We start from the raw sequence: 17,640 nt of genomic DNA on the forward strand, positions 1-17,640 counted from the left end.
TGTCCCTCACCCTCTTCAGCTTAACACTAGCACTCTACTACTTGAGCTACAACACCACTTCGGGGTTTCTGTTAGTTAGTTGGAGATAAGAGTCTCACGGCCTTTCCTGCCTGCACTGGTTTTGAACTACGATCCTCAGATCTCAGCCTCCTAAGAAGCTATGATTACAGGAGTGAAACTTAGGTGCCCAGCAACACTCTTATTTTTAATGAGACCAAACAGTTAGAAATGGAGCTGTGGTTCAAGTGATAAAGAAGCCTTGAGTGAAAAATGTAAAGGGCAGTATAGGCCCTGAGAACAAGTATGCATAAATCAATTGAATTAACATCAGAAGAAACAAGAAAAGAACTCTTGAACAGACAAGTGAGTGCAATTGAGTCCATATCTCTTAAATATGTGATTCTGTAAACATAGTATAGAGACCACTAAATCAAAATATTTGAACAATAAGTAAAGCTATCCTTAACAATAGTCCTGAAATGTGGCAACTAAGAATTTTCCTGTTTAAACAGATTGTTAGAGGTGATAATATTACATGAAATAACACACACATATATATATATATATAATATTAAAAATTATTTGGGTCATATTAAAATTGAGTGATTAATAAACACAAATAAAAAGTATATTCAGGCAAAAATGATGGAGTTTAATCATAGGAAGAAATTCAGAAACATCTTATACATTAAAATCATAAGTCAAAGTTTATTTATTCTAACAAAAAAATGTCATTCCTAAGTTATATGAGGGAAGACATGAGAGGAGGAAGAGGAAGATAAAAAGGAAATGGAGAGAGACAAAGAGAAAGAGAGACCGGGACAGAGAGTAAGGTGCCATAAAAGACACTCAAGATAATTTTAAGAAGTGAACGTGTGAGTAGAAATATACATGTATTGAACAAAACAATCTTTAAGCACATTAAAAAATGTAAATTTGTGAAGAAGAAAATATTAATAAAATGAATTTGAGGGCTCTGTAACATGGTGGTATGAAGACAGGAAGTCAATATACTGAAAAATTTAGAAGAGTTACTGAGAAAGACAAGAGTGAAAACACATTAAGAAGAAGAGGTGCTAGAATTAAGCACAGATTAAATAGAAAGAACCAAAAACAGAAGCAAAACTCCAATTTAAATTATGATTATCATCCTGTGTGACCACCACTACAAGGAAAAAGCACATTAGATCCTTAGTCTTTGTAGTAAAAAGTCCATAATATATAAGAAGAGTAATTACTGTAGATTTAGATCAGACCTTCTGTACACTGATGGAACCTATATGCTCAATCTTAAGAAGGATTATTTCTCCTATTATGTATTTTATCCCTGAAGTAATGCAGAGAATTTCTATTTGGCATTAACAAGATGATGTAACACTTTGGGGCAAAAATACAACCTAGGAGCCCTGCCCCAGAGGCCAAAATGGAGAAGACCTCCACAGCCACCATGACCTTCCCCTTGGCACTGTGGTAGACAGGCAGGAAGGTGAGCCACACACTGCAGAATACCAGCATGCTGAAGGTCAGGAACTTGGCCTCATTGAAGGTGTCAGGCAGGTTCCTGGCCAGAAAAGCTACTGTGAAGCTGGCCAGGGCCAGGGAACCCAGGTATCCCAGGACACAGTAGAAGGCAGTGAGGGAGCCCTTGTTGCACAGGATGATGATGTGGCCATGTTCAGAGTGCGCATCTGTGTCCACAAAGGGAGGAGAGGTTCCCAGCCAGACTCCACATAGAGTCACCTGGATGAGAGTGCAGATGGGGATGATGAAATTAGGAGCCCCTGATACCAGCAGCCACCTCATCCTTCTCCCTGGGGAAGTGGCCTTGAAGGCCAGAACCACAGTCACTGTTTTGGCCAACACTGTGGAAACAGCCACAGTGAACACAACCCCAAATGTGATCTGCTGCAGGATGCAGGTGACTGTGTTAGGTTGGCCAAGAAACAGCAAGGAACAGAGGAAACAGAAGATAAGGGAAATGAGTAAGATGTAGCTGAGAGCCTGGTTGTTGGCCTTGACAATGGCAGTGTCTTGGTGTTTCACAAACATCCCAAGAACAACAGCAGTTAACATAGAGAAGCAAAGAGCCATGCAGGCCAGAGCCATGCCCAAGGGATCTCCAAAAGCCAAGAAACTTGCAGCTCTTAAGAAGCACTGAGTCCTCTGTGTGTTGGCATACTGATGATCTGGACAATTCACACATTGCTCCATATCTGGTGAGACATGTATACTACCATTACGTCTTTTTATGAACCTCGTTTTCTTCAAAGAATTCAGGAAAATTATTACTTAAGTGAAATCCTAAGATATAAGTATTTACTATAATAAAAGTGTTTTTGTATTTTTACCCAAGTCATAACTGCCTGTCATTTTAATCTTCTTTATTCAGGGGTTTCTAGTCAATATTTTTATATTATTATTGTAAAATACTGTACAGAAGAGTTATACATGTGTAGGGTAATGAGTACATTTCCTATCATGCATTGTTACCTTCCCTTTGATTTTTCCCCACCATCACTTCCCTCCTCAACTCTCCAACTCCTCCCTCCCCCTCCAACATTGTAATGTTCATTTTCAACATACTGTCCTGTAGATTTCATTGTCACAATGGTCAACGTGCATTCCAATTTAAGCATTCCTCTATACCCTTTCCCCTCCCCAAATTACAATAATGTATATACAAGATGCAGAACACCAGAATCAAATACAGTAACAACAGGGATTATACCGTGGGGGAAGAACTCACAAAAGAAACAAAAGAATCATATAGTGCTTACATTGCCCTATTTGTTTCTGTAAGACATTAATTTTACCTTGTGGTATATTATCCCTGATTTCATCTCTTTATGCTTATCTTGCCTGCTCACCTGTGAAGTTGTAGGAGCAAATTGATCATTCTTGGGCTCTCTAGCATCATGCTCACTTCTTAAACTGATTCTAGCTCACTAAGGCCTTTCCCTGTAAGAGATCTGGGCACTGAGAAATAAAGATAAGCAAGATCCAAGTTTTCTGTGTGAGTAAAATAGAAGTTTTAAGATGAATATTCTCCTTATAACACTTATGTTTAATTTTATGGGATAGTTTAGGTTTGTACTAATGATTACTGATAAGAAGGGTTCCTGGAGATAATTTTTCTTGCAATAGACTGCAATATCTCTCTAAATATGTAATTCAAAGCCATATTCTATCATATTGCCGTTAGCAATACCAACACTTGTCAGACTTTAGTTATGAACAGAGAGAAGATGAATGGGCTCTGTAATCCTAATATATCATTTTAGAATTGACTTTTTGGATTGAAAATAACTAGGGAGAGAGAAAGTATTTCTTTATAATTCATGGATTCACCTGTTACATTAGCAATCTCATTTCCTGGGCAAGGTGTACAATCAAAGCAACAGGCAGCCTTTCCCTCCTGAGGGGATTTCCTGAATCCAGGACCACAACTCTCACTGCAGACAGAGTGAGGAGTCTGCGGAAAGGTAGGGATATTTCATTAACTGTTCAGCCACATACCAAAATTCCAACAATCCATATCTTTAAATTGAGATGTTAAACATAATGTTTTAAGCAATAAGTGCAGTCAATTTATTGAATTCTGTTTAGATTCCATATTCCATGATTCCCAAAGGCTATGTGTTTCAATCTTGATTTCTAGCCTGTTGAATTACTGAAAGGTATGGGATCTTTCAAAGGTGTAAAGTGGTGGTGAGAAAGTAATTTCTAGTGCGCAGCCCTATGTGATGTCCGTGAATTCATGTCATGATATGCTTTCTCCTACGCATCTCTGACAATGGAAAGAGAAAGGAAGAGACATCCACTTTACAGAGTTATGTGAACCTGAGGACCGCTGTTCTTTCACTTTATTTTCCAGGGGTCATGAGGTGGGAATCTTCTCACAGGTGCCTTCCATGATTCCCCTAACCAAAGATCGTTAAGTAGGAGGTCAATTAACCATTGAATGAACTCCACAGAAGGGAACAAAAGAAAACATTCAACCACATAAAAATAACTCCTCAGGCACTTTATCACAGTGTTAGAATCCAACTGAGAAAAATATAATTTACATCTTATTACAATATTCAAACCAACATGTAGAAACACATTTAACTCTTAGTTCTTATCCTGGGGCTTGAATTCAAGGCCTGGGCACTTGACTTGAACTATATTTGCTCAAGGAAAGTATTCTACTACATCTACTACATTAATCACAGCTCTACCTACAGATTTTTGTGGGTTAATTAGATAAGTCTCACAGAGATTCCTGTGTGAGCTGATACTAAACTATGATATTACCCTCTCGGCTCTATTTTTTTGCTAGGATTATAGGAAAAATTTGCTGTCACTCATCCAGGTATAAATGTAAAGGCTGACTCCTGCTGATTTGTGTGTGCTTAAAATTATTAAGATTAGATCCAACTCACCTCTGTAGTTCCTATGGCCCACTCTACCATATCTTCAGACAAAGACAGTTGATTGCCATGTGGAGCATATGAAGAAAACTTTCCTACTTTCACCTCAATTTGAAGACCTTCTGGAAAATCCCAAATGTTCAGAATGTCATACTCTGGCTCCAATTTCCTTTTCTCATCCCAATTCACTGGATATCTAGTAGGATTGTAAAACTCAGCATTCTTCAGAAAAGTGTGCAGCTAAAAGAGAGACATCATCTTATGGTAAAGTAAATCCCAGAAACAAGACAGAAAGCCTGAAGTAAGAAGCACTCTTGATTGCCTTTAATCTCTGATTCTGAATTCAAAAAAAGAGTAGAGACCCTGAATTATGTAACTAAGAAGAAAATATATGGAGGATTAGAAAGACTTTTTCTAGAGAATCATTTCACTCCATCTTGCCACAACCACTATTTTATGAATGTATGTAATTTGAGGTTGCTAAATTTTTCATTCCAAAAGTTTAATGAAACTTGGTCACTTAAGAAAAATATGGATAATTCTGTTCATTAGGTCATCTGTTGCTATTACTGAAGAAACTCGTAAGAAAAAGCTCAATTTGCAGTTTTCAAAACACTAGCTATGAACATGTTGAGGTTATTAGTAACTAAAGCAATTCATGAGCAAGTTGCTGGTGGCTTATGATGTAATCCTAGCTACTCAGGTGTCTCAGATCAGAGGATCATGCTTGGAAGCAAGCTTGGGCAGAAAAGTTAGTGAGACTCATGTTTCCAATAAACAATTCAGAAAAAGCCAGCAGAAATTCTGTCCTCTCATGGTTGAACACTAGCCTTGAGCACAAAGACACTCAGGGACATAACCCAGGCAGTTTGTTCAAGTCCCTGCACTGGCCAAAATTATTTTCTAGAATTATGGAATACATTTTATCCTTGTTACTGACCTGTTTTTTAACAACATATCCACACATTTCTAGAGTATCTCAAAGACATTGAAACATAAAGAATCATGTAGGGTTTTGAAAAGCACCTAAAATACTTAATTTTTAAATGTGAATCTATATTTGTTCGAATTTAGCTTACAGCAGGTTCTAATAATAGAAGGAAAAACTTAAGAGTTGAGAAAATTGCTTCAAATACTGAAATATTCAATAATTTCAGCAACTAAGTTATATATAGCATATGAATATAAATATATATATATATAGATTTGTGTATATAAACACAAATCATATATACATATACACATACAGAAACACAACTGTATACATACAGAAATATTTAATTTCATACAGTGAGGAAACCCTTTAGAAAATACCTTTGTTCATGGTGTGTGTACTCCCATATAGAAGAAATTACCTGTTCAGGGGAAATCACTGTTTCTTTTCTATTACCCATTGTTTGAACTTCTGTTTGATGAAGAAGCAACTGATGGAGAGCCTGGGCCACAGCATACACCGCGTTGTATACATTGTAACTGTCTTCAGACATTGTCATGTCAAAAATATGCCCAGGCAACCAATCTAAAGAGGCATCATGTGCACAGTTGTCCCATGTTACACAGTCAGACTCAGAATCTGAGCAATTAAAAGAGAGAAACCACAGTCTGGCAAGAAAAATGTCTTCTGGGTATTTGGAAGGCTTAACTGCCTTGACAAAATCTGTGAATCCAGAAACATCTACATAATGGTGTGTAAAAATCAGAGGTACATGCAATGAACCTAGCATGAAATATTTCCTCTTCATAATGAAATCCCACTGAGAGTTCATGATACAAACTTTGCCATGTATAAAGATTTGCTCAATCAATACCATTAAAGCTGTCTGTGAATCATTATCACCATATATGATGAGGACATTTGCTGAAGATAGATTTATCTCGTTATGAACTGCCATGAGTTTGAATATATGTGATGCGTCTTGGGTTGAGATCATTAGCTCATAGGCTACACAAACTCTGTTCTTGGCCATCTCTTCCTTCAATTCAGCAAGAACCCATGCACCATGCTCATTTTGTGTGGTTAACAGTCCCACCCAGGTCCAGTTGAAGTGAAGTAGTAATGAGACCATGGCAGTGGCTATTGATGTGTCCTTTGGGGCCATCTGATAGAGAGCAGGAAACTTGTTGTGGTCACTCAGGGCATGATCAAAGGGCCCAAAGGTCAACTAAAGGGAAAGAATTTTGGACATGCCATGAATGAGAAGACATCCATGCATTGTAATCTCAGGCTTGAATTCAGTTAAGAACCAGTTGAAGTAGGCAGAAGGTAGGCTTTGTTTTAGTTTTTGAAAAAAAATATTTTTTGAAAAGTTGTACAATATATCAATTGACTTGTAATGGTCTCTGGACATATGTTACTATTTCCATCAACTCTTCCCTTCTACATCAACCTGATGCACTCTGAATTCCATTTTCATATATGCCCATTGTATATTCTGTTTCTTTTTGCCAACCATCCATTCCTTATTCCTTTTCATTTTTCCCTTACCACATACCCCATTCAGACATGATATGCTTCACTTTTTTGTTGTTCATTTTTTATAATGTCAGCAGATCAGAAAAGTTCCAGCCATGGAGTTCTACCCATCTGTATACCACAGTTACATATATCAGTGGCTATGTGTGTGTTGTATAGTTATTTCATATTACATTCATATGTTATATCTAACATTCACATATGAGATTACACTTTTACCCTTTTTTGTTCTGAGCCTGATGTACTTCATTCAAAATAATATCTTTCGTGTGTGTGTGTGTGTGTGTGTGTGTGTGTGTCTGTGTGTCTGTGTGTCTGTGTGTCTGTGTACATATGAATGCCAGTACAGGGGCACAAACTCATGGCTTCTTACACTTCCTTGGCAATTTTCTTCAAGACTTGTGCTGTACCAATTGAGTCACATATTCACCCTATGCCCTTTCAGATTAATTGGACGTACAAGTTTCCTGATTAGCTAGGATTACTGGTGTGATCCATCAGTATCCTGCTCAGTCAATACAATGCAAAGTCCTTTTCTACTTCCTGATTTGTTAAATAAAATTATTGATGGGGCTTGAAAAAATAAATTATTAATATGTCTGCTCAAATCTTTTATCTCTTTTTGCAAAATATTAAAATATATATTTCCAACTATCTTTTAGTACTTCCTCTTTGATACCACAATATTTAATTTTTCGTATATCCAGCCTCTTCCTATCATTCTCTTCTAAAACCTGTAATGGCACGAAATTAGACATTTTTGTATCCTTCCACACTTTGCACCCTCACCTGTGGAAATCTGTAGAGTCCCAGCAATGTCCCAATCTGGTCAGATGTTATTCCAGACGGTCCTGTAAGTACTGCCGTAGACTTGCTGTCTCTCATGCAGGAGTAATTTGGAATCTTGTACTTCCCAAAGAGACAAATGAAGGGATTCTTAAACATCTTCCAAGTTCTGAATTCATCATCATAGATATCAAATCCCAGAGTCAAGTTATGTAAAAGATGAGGATTCTTGTTGATCTCCTCAATAGCAAAAGCCAAGGCCAAAACACACTGATAGTTCTTGAAGATAAACCTGCATAATGAGGAAAGAAATTGAGGAGGAGTATTTCAAAACTTAAGACTTCCACACATTAAAAGTTTGCTTCTTTGTTAAGGGATATGCTAAAATATTGCACTAATTAGAATGGAATGTGAATGTAGTGTCTTATGCTTCTATAAAATCTAGGTAAGGACATGAAAGGAATTTTTCATTAATGAGATTCAAACCCTTAAGTTGAGGGAAAGAGTTTGTATTTCCCTGTTACCCCATGCACCACATCAAAAGGCTTTTGTCTTGGATTCGACTTTAATGAGACAGCAAATGTTGTGTTGCTTTTATATTAGGGCAACTACCTTCAACTGTGTTGATAATCATTCTTTTTGGCCAATAGACACATGAAGTATTGCTCAATTTCTCTAGCCATAAAAGAAATGCAAATCCAAAAAAAATTGAGATCCCACTTCATCCCAGTTAGAATGGCTATAATCAAGAACTTGAATAACAACAGATGCTGGAGGGGATGTGGACAGAAGGAAACCCTACTACATTTTTGGTGGGAGCGTAAACTTGTTCAACTACTGCGGAAAGCAGTAAGTAGGTTCCTCAAAAGACTCCACATCAAGCTCCCCTATGACCCAGTAATCCCACTTTGGGGCATTTACCCCAATGATCATAAACAAGATCATACTAAGGCTACCAGCACAACTATTTTTATTGCAGGATTATTTATCATAGCTAAGATATGGAACCAACACAGATGTCTCTCAGTAGGTGAATGATCAAAAAAATGTAGTATATATATAAATGAAATTCTTTGCCTCCATCACAATGAATGACCTTGCTCCATTTGTTAGGAAATACAAAGTCTTGGAAAAAATTATATAAATTGAAGTAATCCAGGCCCAAGGAAGCATAGGTTCCATGGTTTCCCTTATTTGCAATAACTAGTACATGTGTAGGACAAGCAGAAAAGGTCAAAAGCCGTGAACATATGACCATATAAGATGATGTTAAATGAAATGAACCTTTAGATTGGGACACAAATATTTTTATTCTTTCTTGCTATTGTTTCTAATGTATTTATAATGTACCATGTAATTTTTTTTGTTTCTTTGTATGTTCCTCCCCCAGGTATAATACATATTTTCACTGTATTTGATCTCAGTGCTCTGCATCTTGTATACACCCTTCTCTAATTTTGAATGGGGAAGGGAAAAAACAAAAGGCTTATATAGGGATACAGGTCTACCCATTGTAAGAATGAGATGTACAAGACACTATGTTGAAAATGAACTTTACAACTTCAGTGGGTAGGGGCAGAGTGGGAAGGAGTAGATATGGAGGTGGGAGTGATGGGATTGTAAGGGGAAAAACAGAGGAGGCAACAATTATCTATAGTAAATGTTCTCATTACCTTGCTCAAGCATCTGTAACCCCTCTGTACAATATTTTTGCAATAAAAAGTACTAAAAAGAAAAAATATCAGGTTTTCTCATTTTTGCAAAAAAGAAAAAAGAAAATTATTCTTGTGTTTTCAGTCACCAAGTTTATGTTATGTGTTTATATGGCACATCAGGCTAACAAAGGAATGTTTAATTCAAGTGCAATATTCAGAATCAAAGTGTTATTTGTGAATATTCCTCTGCTCACAGACCAACATATTGAATAGCTCTTGCTGATAACAATAAGAAAAAGAGCTGAACTATCAGGGGTGGGGGCTTCATTTTTATTTATGTAACAAAAAGAAAGGTATGCATCCAATTTCAAGGAACTCATTTTGGAAACACGAACCCACAACTGAGGGTTGGGCAAAGAATGATAGGTAAGCTTTGCATAGAAATCTGAGTTCCAAGGACTCCATGTTAAAATGCATTGATAACTACTCTCCAACCAATATATTTAGATTGAGATACTAAAAAGGAACCAATAGAGCAAAGTAAAGAAGATCAAAGTACTTTCCTTCTTTCTTTCTCTGTCTGAGTGCACCAAGGTATGTGTGAGTATCTCTGTGTGTTTATGTGTATTTACATGCAAGCTTACAAGTAGGCATATTGTAAGGAAACTATTATAATGAAATCAACTGCCATTGTTTAAAAAGAAAAAATGAAGGCACATTGGAAATACTAATGAAAGGATTAACTTGTTCATTCTGTACTGTAGTATATGTGAAGTGGTCACAATGATAGCTTGCCATATTCTAAAATGTTCTAAACAGAAGGAAAAACTGAGCTTGAAGAAAAGTTAAGTGAACATCCACATATGGAGGTAGAAAATTTAGGAATGAAGATGTGTGAAAAAGATTTGTCAAAAGTTGACAAGCGTATTTTCAAAAAAGCAAATGTAGAGAGGTATACAAAGTAAAAGTCCTAAAGTTGAAAAGATAATCAAATTTTTGACCATGACATCTATAGCAAGCTGTCTTAGCATGAACCACAAACAAGTAGAATATATATACAGGAATGATTCTTTAAAGTAGAACAGAAATGAGACCTCTATGGCATAGGTCTGCACCCATTTCTATGACAGCTGACTCTTCAGAAGAGTCCATGTAAGTCAAGAGAACATGGCAAGAGTTATTTACAGTAGTAAGGATAAAAAAATCTAAATTATATACCAGAACAACTATGTTTATTGCAGCATTATTTACCATACATAAGATAAGGAACCAACACAGATGACCCTCAGTAGCTGAATGGATCAAAAAAATGTGGAATACACACACACACACACACACACACACACACACACAATAGAATTCTATGCCTCCATCAGAAAGAATGGCATCGGCTCATTTGTTAGGAAATGGAACGACTTGGAAAAAATTATACGAACTGAAGTAAGCCAGGCCCAAAGAAACATAGGTCCTATGGTTTCCATTACTTGTAATAACTAGTATAGGTCTGGAATAAGCAGAAAAGGACAAAAGCTAAGTACATATGACCAGATAAGATGACGTTAGGCAAGATGAACTGCAAGATTTGGACAAAAGTAAGGTTTTATTTTTGCTATTTTTTCTAAAATATTTTTAATATACCATGTGGTTTTTTTTGTTTCTTTGTATCTTCCTCCCCCACGGTATTTGTTTTCACTGTATTTGATGTCGGTATAATTTGGGGAGTGGAAGGGAAAAATGTTTAAATAGGTAAAAAGGTTGACCCATTGTAACAATAAGATGTACAAGACATTGTTGAACAAAGAACTTTATAATTTAGACATGGGTGGGGTGGGGGTTAGAATAAAGTATACTTGGGGAAGTGGGAGGGAAGGGATAGTAGGGGAAAAACAAAGTAGGGGCAAAAAAACTCTTGATAAGAAATGTACTCATTACCTTGCTCATGTAACTGTTACCCCTCTTGACAGTATTTTTAATATTAAAAAAAACTTATTTAAAATCTAAGTAGCCCAACACAACTATTTCACCTAGCAAAGCTATCCTGTAGAAATTGAGGAAGGATAAAGATATACAATGAGAAGCACGGTTAAGAGAATGTTTCTCCACTAAAACCTTCCTACACGAAATACTGAAGTAAGTTTTTCCGACCACAAAACAGAAACAGTAATGAACAAAAATATATACAAGAATGTCTACTCTATTTCCTGTGAACTCAATGAAACATGAGTACAACAGCAAATGAGTCACAGAAAGTACTCAAACTCATGGCAACTGAACAATTCATTGATGAATCTTCAGGAGTTCTTTGAAGAGAGAAATAAGAATGGAAATTTAATTGTTTCTGGAATTCAATGTGAAAAAACAAATCAAATATCAACTCCTTTGGCCCACAACAAAGGCAGTTCTCAGGACAGTTCATGACTGTAAGGCCTTGCATCAAACAATTAGTCAGTACCTTGATGATGCAACTCAAAGGCAGACCTGACACTTCTTGGAAGATAGTGGAATCATAACATGTAAACTCCAACCAAACAGCTGTTTATATTTCCAGACTCCACTTCACCTCAAGAGAGCCACACCAATCAAACTTTAAACAGATAGAGATTCATTCAAATACAGAAGAAATCTCACAGCAGAAACAAGGAGAAGACAGCAAGATAGCATTCAGACCACTGCTGAGCAGCTTTAGCCTCTGTCCCTAGCCAACCCAGGCATCCAAGGGAGACCCAGAAGGACGTGCCTGAAGTGTCACCAGTCAACCTTAAACAGAGAACAGTGTCATACTGACAAAATCACACCACAAAGCTGAAACCCTAGAAACCCAAGGAGGGAAATTAGAGCAGGCATCTGAATCAGCTTGAAGACCCCTATGGAGAGCCTGTTGCTGCTGCCTCACTACACAAAGGAAGAGAAACACCACAGGACCAGGGTAGAGGGAAACAGGAAGAAGACACTGAGACTGCCATATCCAGACATAGGGGCTCCTCTAGAAGACTCCTGCTACTGACTCTAAAATGACTCTGGAATCTATGAGTTCCTCATAGGGGACTTCTTTCTTGGAGGACCACTTCCAGGTGGTAATGTAAATAGCCAATAACAATTAAGACAATTGAAATGGATATAAAGGCCTCTTTTTCATGAAAAGCCCAGGACCAGATGGATTCACAGTAGGAATCTAAAAGGTCTTCAAATGGGAACTCACTGGCATACTCCTCAAAGTCCTCAATGAAATAAAAGGGGAAGTATTCATTCTGTGAAGGCAACATAATACTCAACTCTAAACAAGATAGGAGTTCAACAAAAAAGAGTACTATAGACCCATTTCTTTGATGGACGTTGATGCAAATCATCTCAACAAAATTCTAGCCAATCAAATTCAACAAGTAAACAAATAAATCATACATATGTTCAAATGGAATTCATTACAGTATTGAAGACATGGTTCAACATACACATCAATTAACACATCAACTGAAGCAAAGAACCACGTGAACATCTCAATATATTCAGAAAAATTATTTGACTAGATGTAACACCTCTTTATGATAAAAGCTCGAGAGAATCTATGAATCCATGAAAGGTTCTTCAATATAATAAAGTTTGTCTATGAAATATCTAGAGTAAACATTATACTTCATGGGAAAAATTTAAAAATATTCTCTCTAAAATCAGAACAAGACAAGGATGCCTACACTCTCCATTCCTCTTGAACACACTGCTGGAATTCCTAGCAAGACAAACTCATAAACAGGATCCAAATAGGGAAAGAAGCACTAAAGGTATTCCTCTTGGTGGACAATATGATCCTGTATTTAATGAATCCTATAGGTGTCTCACCCCAAGCTACTTAAGTTGATTCAAAAGTTTGGCAAAGGAGCGAGGTATGAAATCAAACCACAGAAATCAGTAGCCTTCCTGTGTGCCAACAGTGGGAATGAAAATAAAATCAAGAAAAAATTGTAATAGCCTCACAAAAATATTTAAAAATTAACTTAACCAGGCCTGGGAAGGTGGCTTAGGGGTAGAGTGATTGCATTGCAGAAATGAGGCCCTAGGTTCTATTCCTCAGCACCACATAAGCACCAGAATTAGTGTTGGGGCTCAATTGGTAGAGAGCTAGCCTTCAGCTGAAGAGCTAAGGACAATGCACAGGTCCAGAGTTCAGACACCAAGACCAACAAAAAAATTAACCAAAGTTGGGAAGGATCTATATCGGGAAAACTTTTAATACACTAATAAAGACATTAAAGATGACATAAAGAAACAGAAAAACACCCCAAGCTCCTGGGTTGGAAGAATTAACATCATGAAAATACAAATTCTGGGTCGCCATACCTGCAAAAAAGAGACTCTGGGACGAAGGAGCCAGACGCAGCGGGTGAGCGGATTCTACTCAACACCAGCAAGAACCAACAAGGAGCGGACATCTTCATCCTGCAGTTCGCAGACCAGAGACGACCCAGGAACCAAGACTCGATGTGAATAGAAGCCTAATGTCCTCACTCCTTCTCAGGGAGCATAGGAGGGAAGGCCACCCTTCCCCCCCCCAGTACCGGAGCTCTCCATCTTGGATACTGACAAAGCTCGGCGGAGCTGCTAGCTCCAACTCAGGCCTTAGAAGAAAACTAGAGTCATTTAGCATATCACAAGAGCCTAACCTGACCTGCCAGACTCAGCTCCCCCAGGGAAAAGTCACCCAGCTTGGCGCCAGCCTCAGGAGTGGCTTTCCTCACTGGGTAATCAGAGCCAGAGGCTGCCCTTCCCTTTAGCAGCCATGACAATCAATTGAAATTCAGTAAACATAAACCCTGAGAATAGCTCCAGGCTGGGCTCTGTGAGTTTCTCACAAACTAGCCCCCGGGAAAAGCTACTGTTTGCTGAAAGGCCTCAACTCTACCCAGAAGCTAGCCTCACCACAGCATCTCCAAACTTGAGGAAAAAGCCATCTCCCTCTTTTGTGATACTCAAAGCAGATCTCCCTCCCATTGAACTAACCTGGGAGGAGGATCGCAATATCCTGGGTAAAGCAGAGCATTTTTCTGCCTGTTCAAACAAACTGACTTAAGAAACCAACCAAGCCACAGGAAAATCAAACACCACAAGCAGATCAGAGACTCCAACAAGAGGCTGGTTAAGGACACAAGGGAGATACAGGATTTTTCCCACCCGTCCCAAAAAAATCAAAGACTTTTTTTTTCATTTTTTTGTACCTTTTATAATTTTTTTCTTTTCTAAAACTTTTTTTAATTTTTAATTTTTGCCTTTTTTGAAAAAAATTGTTTTCTAGTAACTTTATTTTCCTCTTATAATTTTTATTTTAGGGGTATATGTGTGTGTGTGTTTTTCTTTTTTAAAAAAAATTTTTTTGTTTTTTGTTTAGCTCTACTGAACTTCTGATATTTTTTCTTTCTTTCTTATCCTTTTCACCTCTTCTTCTCTTTCGTTCTTCTTTATGTGACTTAATTGTTCTGCACATCCTCAGATAAACCCGTAGTTGACTATTAGACCCTATCCCCCATTGTATACGTACTTAATCCACACATTTGTTACTCAATTCAAAACAGCTAAGACTTAAATTCCTTATTAGCAGTACTACCTCTTTATACCTATATAATATTTTAAGTATTTTTATTATTAAGTTTTTCACATCTCCTTTATATCCCTCCCCTTCTCTGTTTATATTCACGTTCTTCTCTGAATAATTTGTTTTTGTTCTGCATAATATTATTAATTATTATTTTCTATTTTTTTCTGGTCTCTTTTCCTTTTCTCTTTCTTCTTTTTTTCTCTCTCTCTACTTTCATCCTATCCAACCTATTACCTGCTTTGAGATTATGACTTAGTTAACTCTCCCTGTGCCTTCCCACATCTCACTATTTCAAATTTTTTACCCACGTCTCTTCCTAACCCTAATAATTTCTGATTTACCAAATTCTTCTTTGCGGTTCATAGCCTATTAGTATATAGTTGTTTGATGTTGAATAGATGTATCTGTTGAACTAGATTGTATCTGTAGACTATTGAATGCGCAAATACACACTTTGGTTGATGCTTGCCTTAAGAAAGTGTTCTAGCACAAAACTGGTGTTATTTTCATCCCAAATGGGCAGAGTAAGCCAGAAAAACACAAGAAAAATGGCAAGTCCGGGTATCTCAACTCCCACTCATGATAATCGGGGACAGAACAGATAATGAATAATCCATAGAAGAGTTCCCAAATAGCTCTACAAACACTGCTGGCAAACATGTTACATGAAAAGATTGAAAAGCTACAAAGGACTCTGTATGAGTGTGATAGGGAGAGAGAGGAGGCTAACAAAAGGTTTATACAGGAATATCATGAGCATGAGGAAGCTACTCAAAAACTGATACAGGATTTGCATGAGCAGCTTGAGAATACTCAAAGAGAAAGGCAGGAATGGCGTGAACAGACTGAGAACACTCAAAGAGAACTATAGGAATGGCATGAACGGGAGGAAGCTAAGCAAAGAGTAATACAGAAATTGAGAGAGCAGGATGAGAATACACAAAAATCACTAAAGGCATTCATGGGATCCATTAACAAAGAGCTGAAGGAAGTCAGGGAGACCAAAAAGGGAATACTGAATGGAAACCAACAGAAGGAATGGGAGTCCAAGGAAACAAGAACCAATCAAATAAGTGATTTGAGAATAAACACTGAACACCAAATTAAGGAAGCAAAGAAGTTCATACAAGATCTAAAAGAAAGCTTCAACAAAGAACTTGAAGCCATCAAAGCTGACCAATTGGAAGGAAAGAGATAAAAAAACAAAGTAGAAAGTCTTGACAGCAGGTTAGACCATGCAGAAGATCGAATCTCAGGGATTGAAGACAGCCTAGACATTATAGAGAAAGTACATACAACTCAGAGATGAGAATGGTAACATCACCACAGAAACAACCAAGATTCAGAACATTATAAGGGAATACTTCTCAAAACTTTATGCTAATAAGTTTGAGAACTTGGCAGAAATGGACCTTTTCCTAGCAAATATTGACATGCCAAAACTAAAGCAAGATGAGTTAAAACAGCTTAACAGGCCGATATGAAGCATTGAAATAGAAACAGCAATGAGACCTCCCAACTAAGAAAAGTCCAGGACCAGAGGGTTATACAGTGGAATTCTACAAGGTCTTCAAAGCAGAGCTCACACCAATACTCCTCCAACTCTTCAATGAAATTGAAAGAGAAAGATCACTACTAAACACATTCTATGAAGCCATCATAACCCTCATCCCAAAACCAGGCAGGGACTCATCAAAGAAAGAGAATTATAGACCCATTTCTTTGATGAACATTGATGCAAAACTTCTCAACAAAATTATGGTCAATCAACTTCCACAATTCATCCAAAAAATTATACCCCATGATCAAACAGGATTCATTTCAGGGATGCAAAGCTTGTTCAATATACGCAAATCAATTAATATTATTCATCACATCAATAGGAGCAAGGATAAGAACAATGCGGTTATCTCAATAGATGCAGAAAAAGCATTCAACAATATCAAACACCCCTTTATGATGAAGGTTTTGGAAAAATTAGGAATCCATGGATCATCCCTCAATACAATAAAGTCTTTATATGACAAACCTACAGCCAGCATTATACTTAATGGTGAAAAACTAAAGCCATTTCCTCTTAACTCAGGAACAAGACAAGGATGTCCACTATCTCCAGTTCTCTTCAATCTAGTATTAGAATGCCTAGCTACAGCAATAAGAAAAGATGCAAAAATAAAGGGGATTCAAATAGGGAAAGATGAAGTAAAACTCTCCTTCTTTGCAGATGACATGATCTTGTATTTAAAGAATCCCATAGACTCCACTCCCAAATTACTCAAGCTGATTCAAAGTAGCAGGGTATAAAATTAACCCTCCAAAATCAATGGTTTTTCTGTATGCAAACAATGACAAAAGTGTGGATGAAATTAGAAAAGAAACTCCACTTGTATTAGCCCCACAAAAAAATAATATACCTAGGAATTAACTTAAGCAAAGAAGTGAAAGACCTCTATGATGAAAACTTTAAAAACTTGAAAAAGGAAATCAAAACAGAACTTAGAAAATGGCAAAGCCTCCCATGCTCCTGGATTGGAAAGATTAACCTCCTGAAAATGGCAATACTTCCCAAGTCTATCTACAAATTCAATGAGATACCTATCAAAATTCCAACCTCATTCTTCAAGGAAAAATAGAGGCAATTCAAAAATTCATTTGGAACAATAAAAGACCTGAATAGCAAAAACGCTGCTCAATGGAAAGAACACTGCTGGAGGAATATCAATACCAAAT

The 17,640-nt window shown here is 37.1% G+C and overlaps 1 protein-coding gene across 1 annotated transcript in view; it reads right to left on the reverse strand.

Annotated features, from left to right (window-relative positions):
- Positions 1-1,290: 1,290 nt before the first annotated feature.
- LOC105998699 (vomeronasal type-2 receptor 116-like) overlaps positions 1,291-17,640 on the reverse strand; it is a 36,165-nt gene continuing 19,815 nt past the window's right edge. Inside the window, exons 2-6 of the mRNA XM_013033490.1 lie at positions 7,675-7,963; positions 5,768-6,574; positions 4,425-4,652; positions 3,349-3,472; positions 1,291-2,213 (exon numbers count right to left, since the gene is read on the reverse strand). Of these exons, the coding sequence (XP_012888944.1) occupies positions 1,291-2,213; positions 3,349-3,472; positions 4,425-4,652; positions 5,768-6,574; positions 7,675-7,963 (2,371 nt within the window). The remainder of the gene's footprint in view (positions 2,214-3,348; positions 3,473-4,424; positions 4,653-5,767; positions 6,575-7,674; positions 7,964-17,640) is intronic.

This window comes from Dipodomys ordii, unplaced genomic scaffold (genome assembly GCF_000151885.1).
Source record: "Dipodomys ordii isolate 6190 unplaced genomic scaffold, Dord_2.0 Scaffold171, whole genome shotgun sequence".
NCBI lineage: Eukaryota > Metazoa > Chordata > Mammalia > Rodentia > Heteromyidae > Dipodomys > Dipodomys ordii.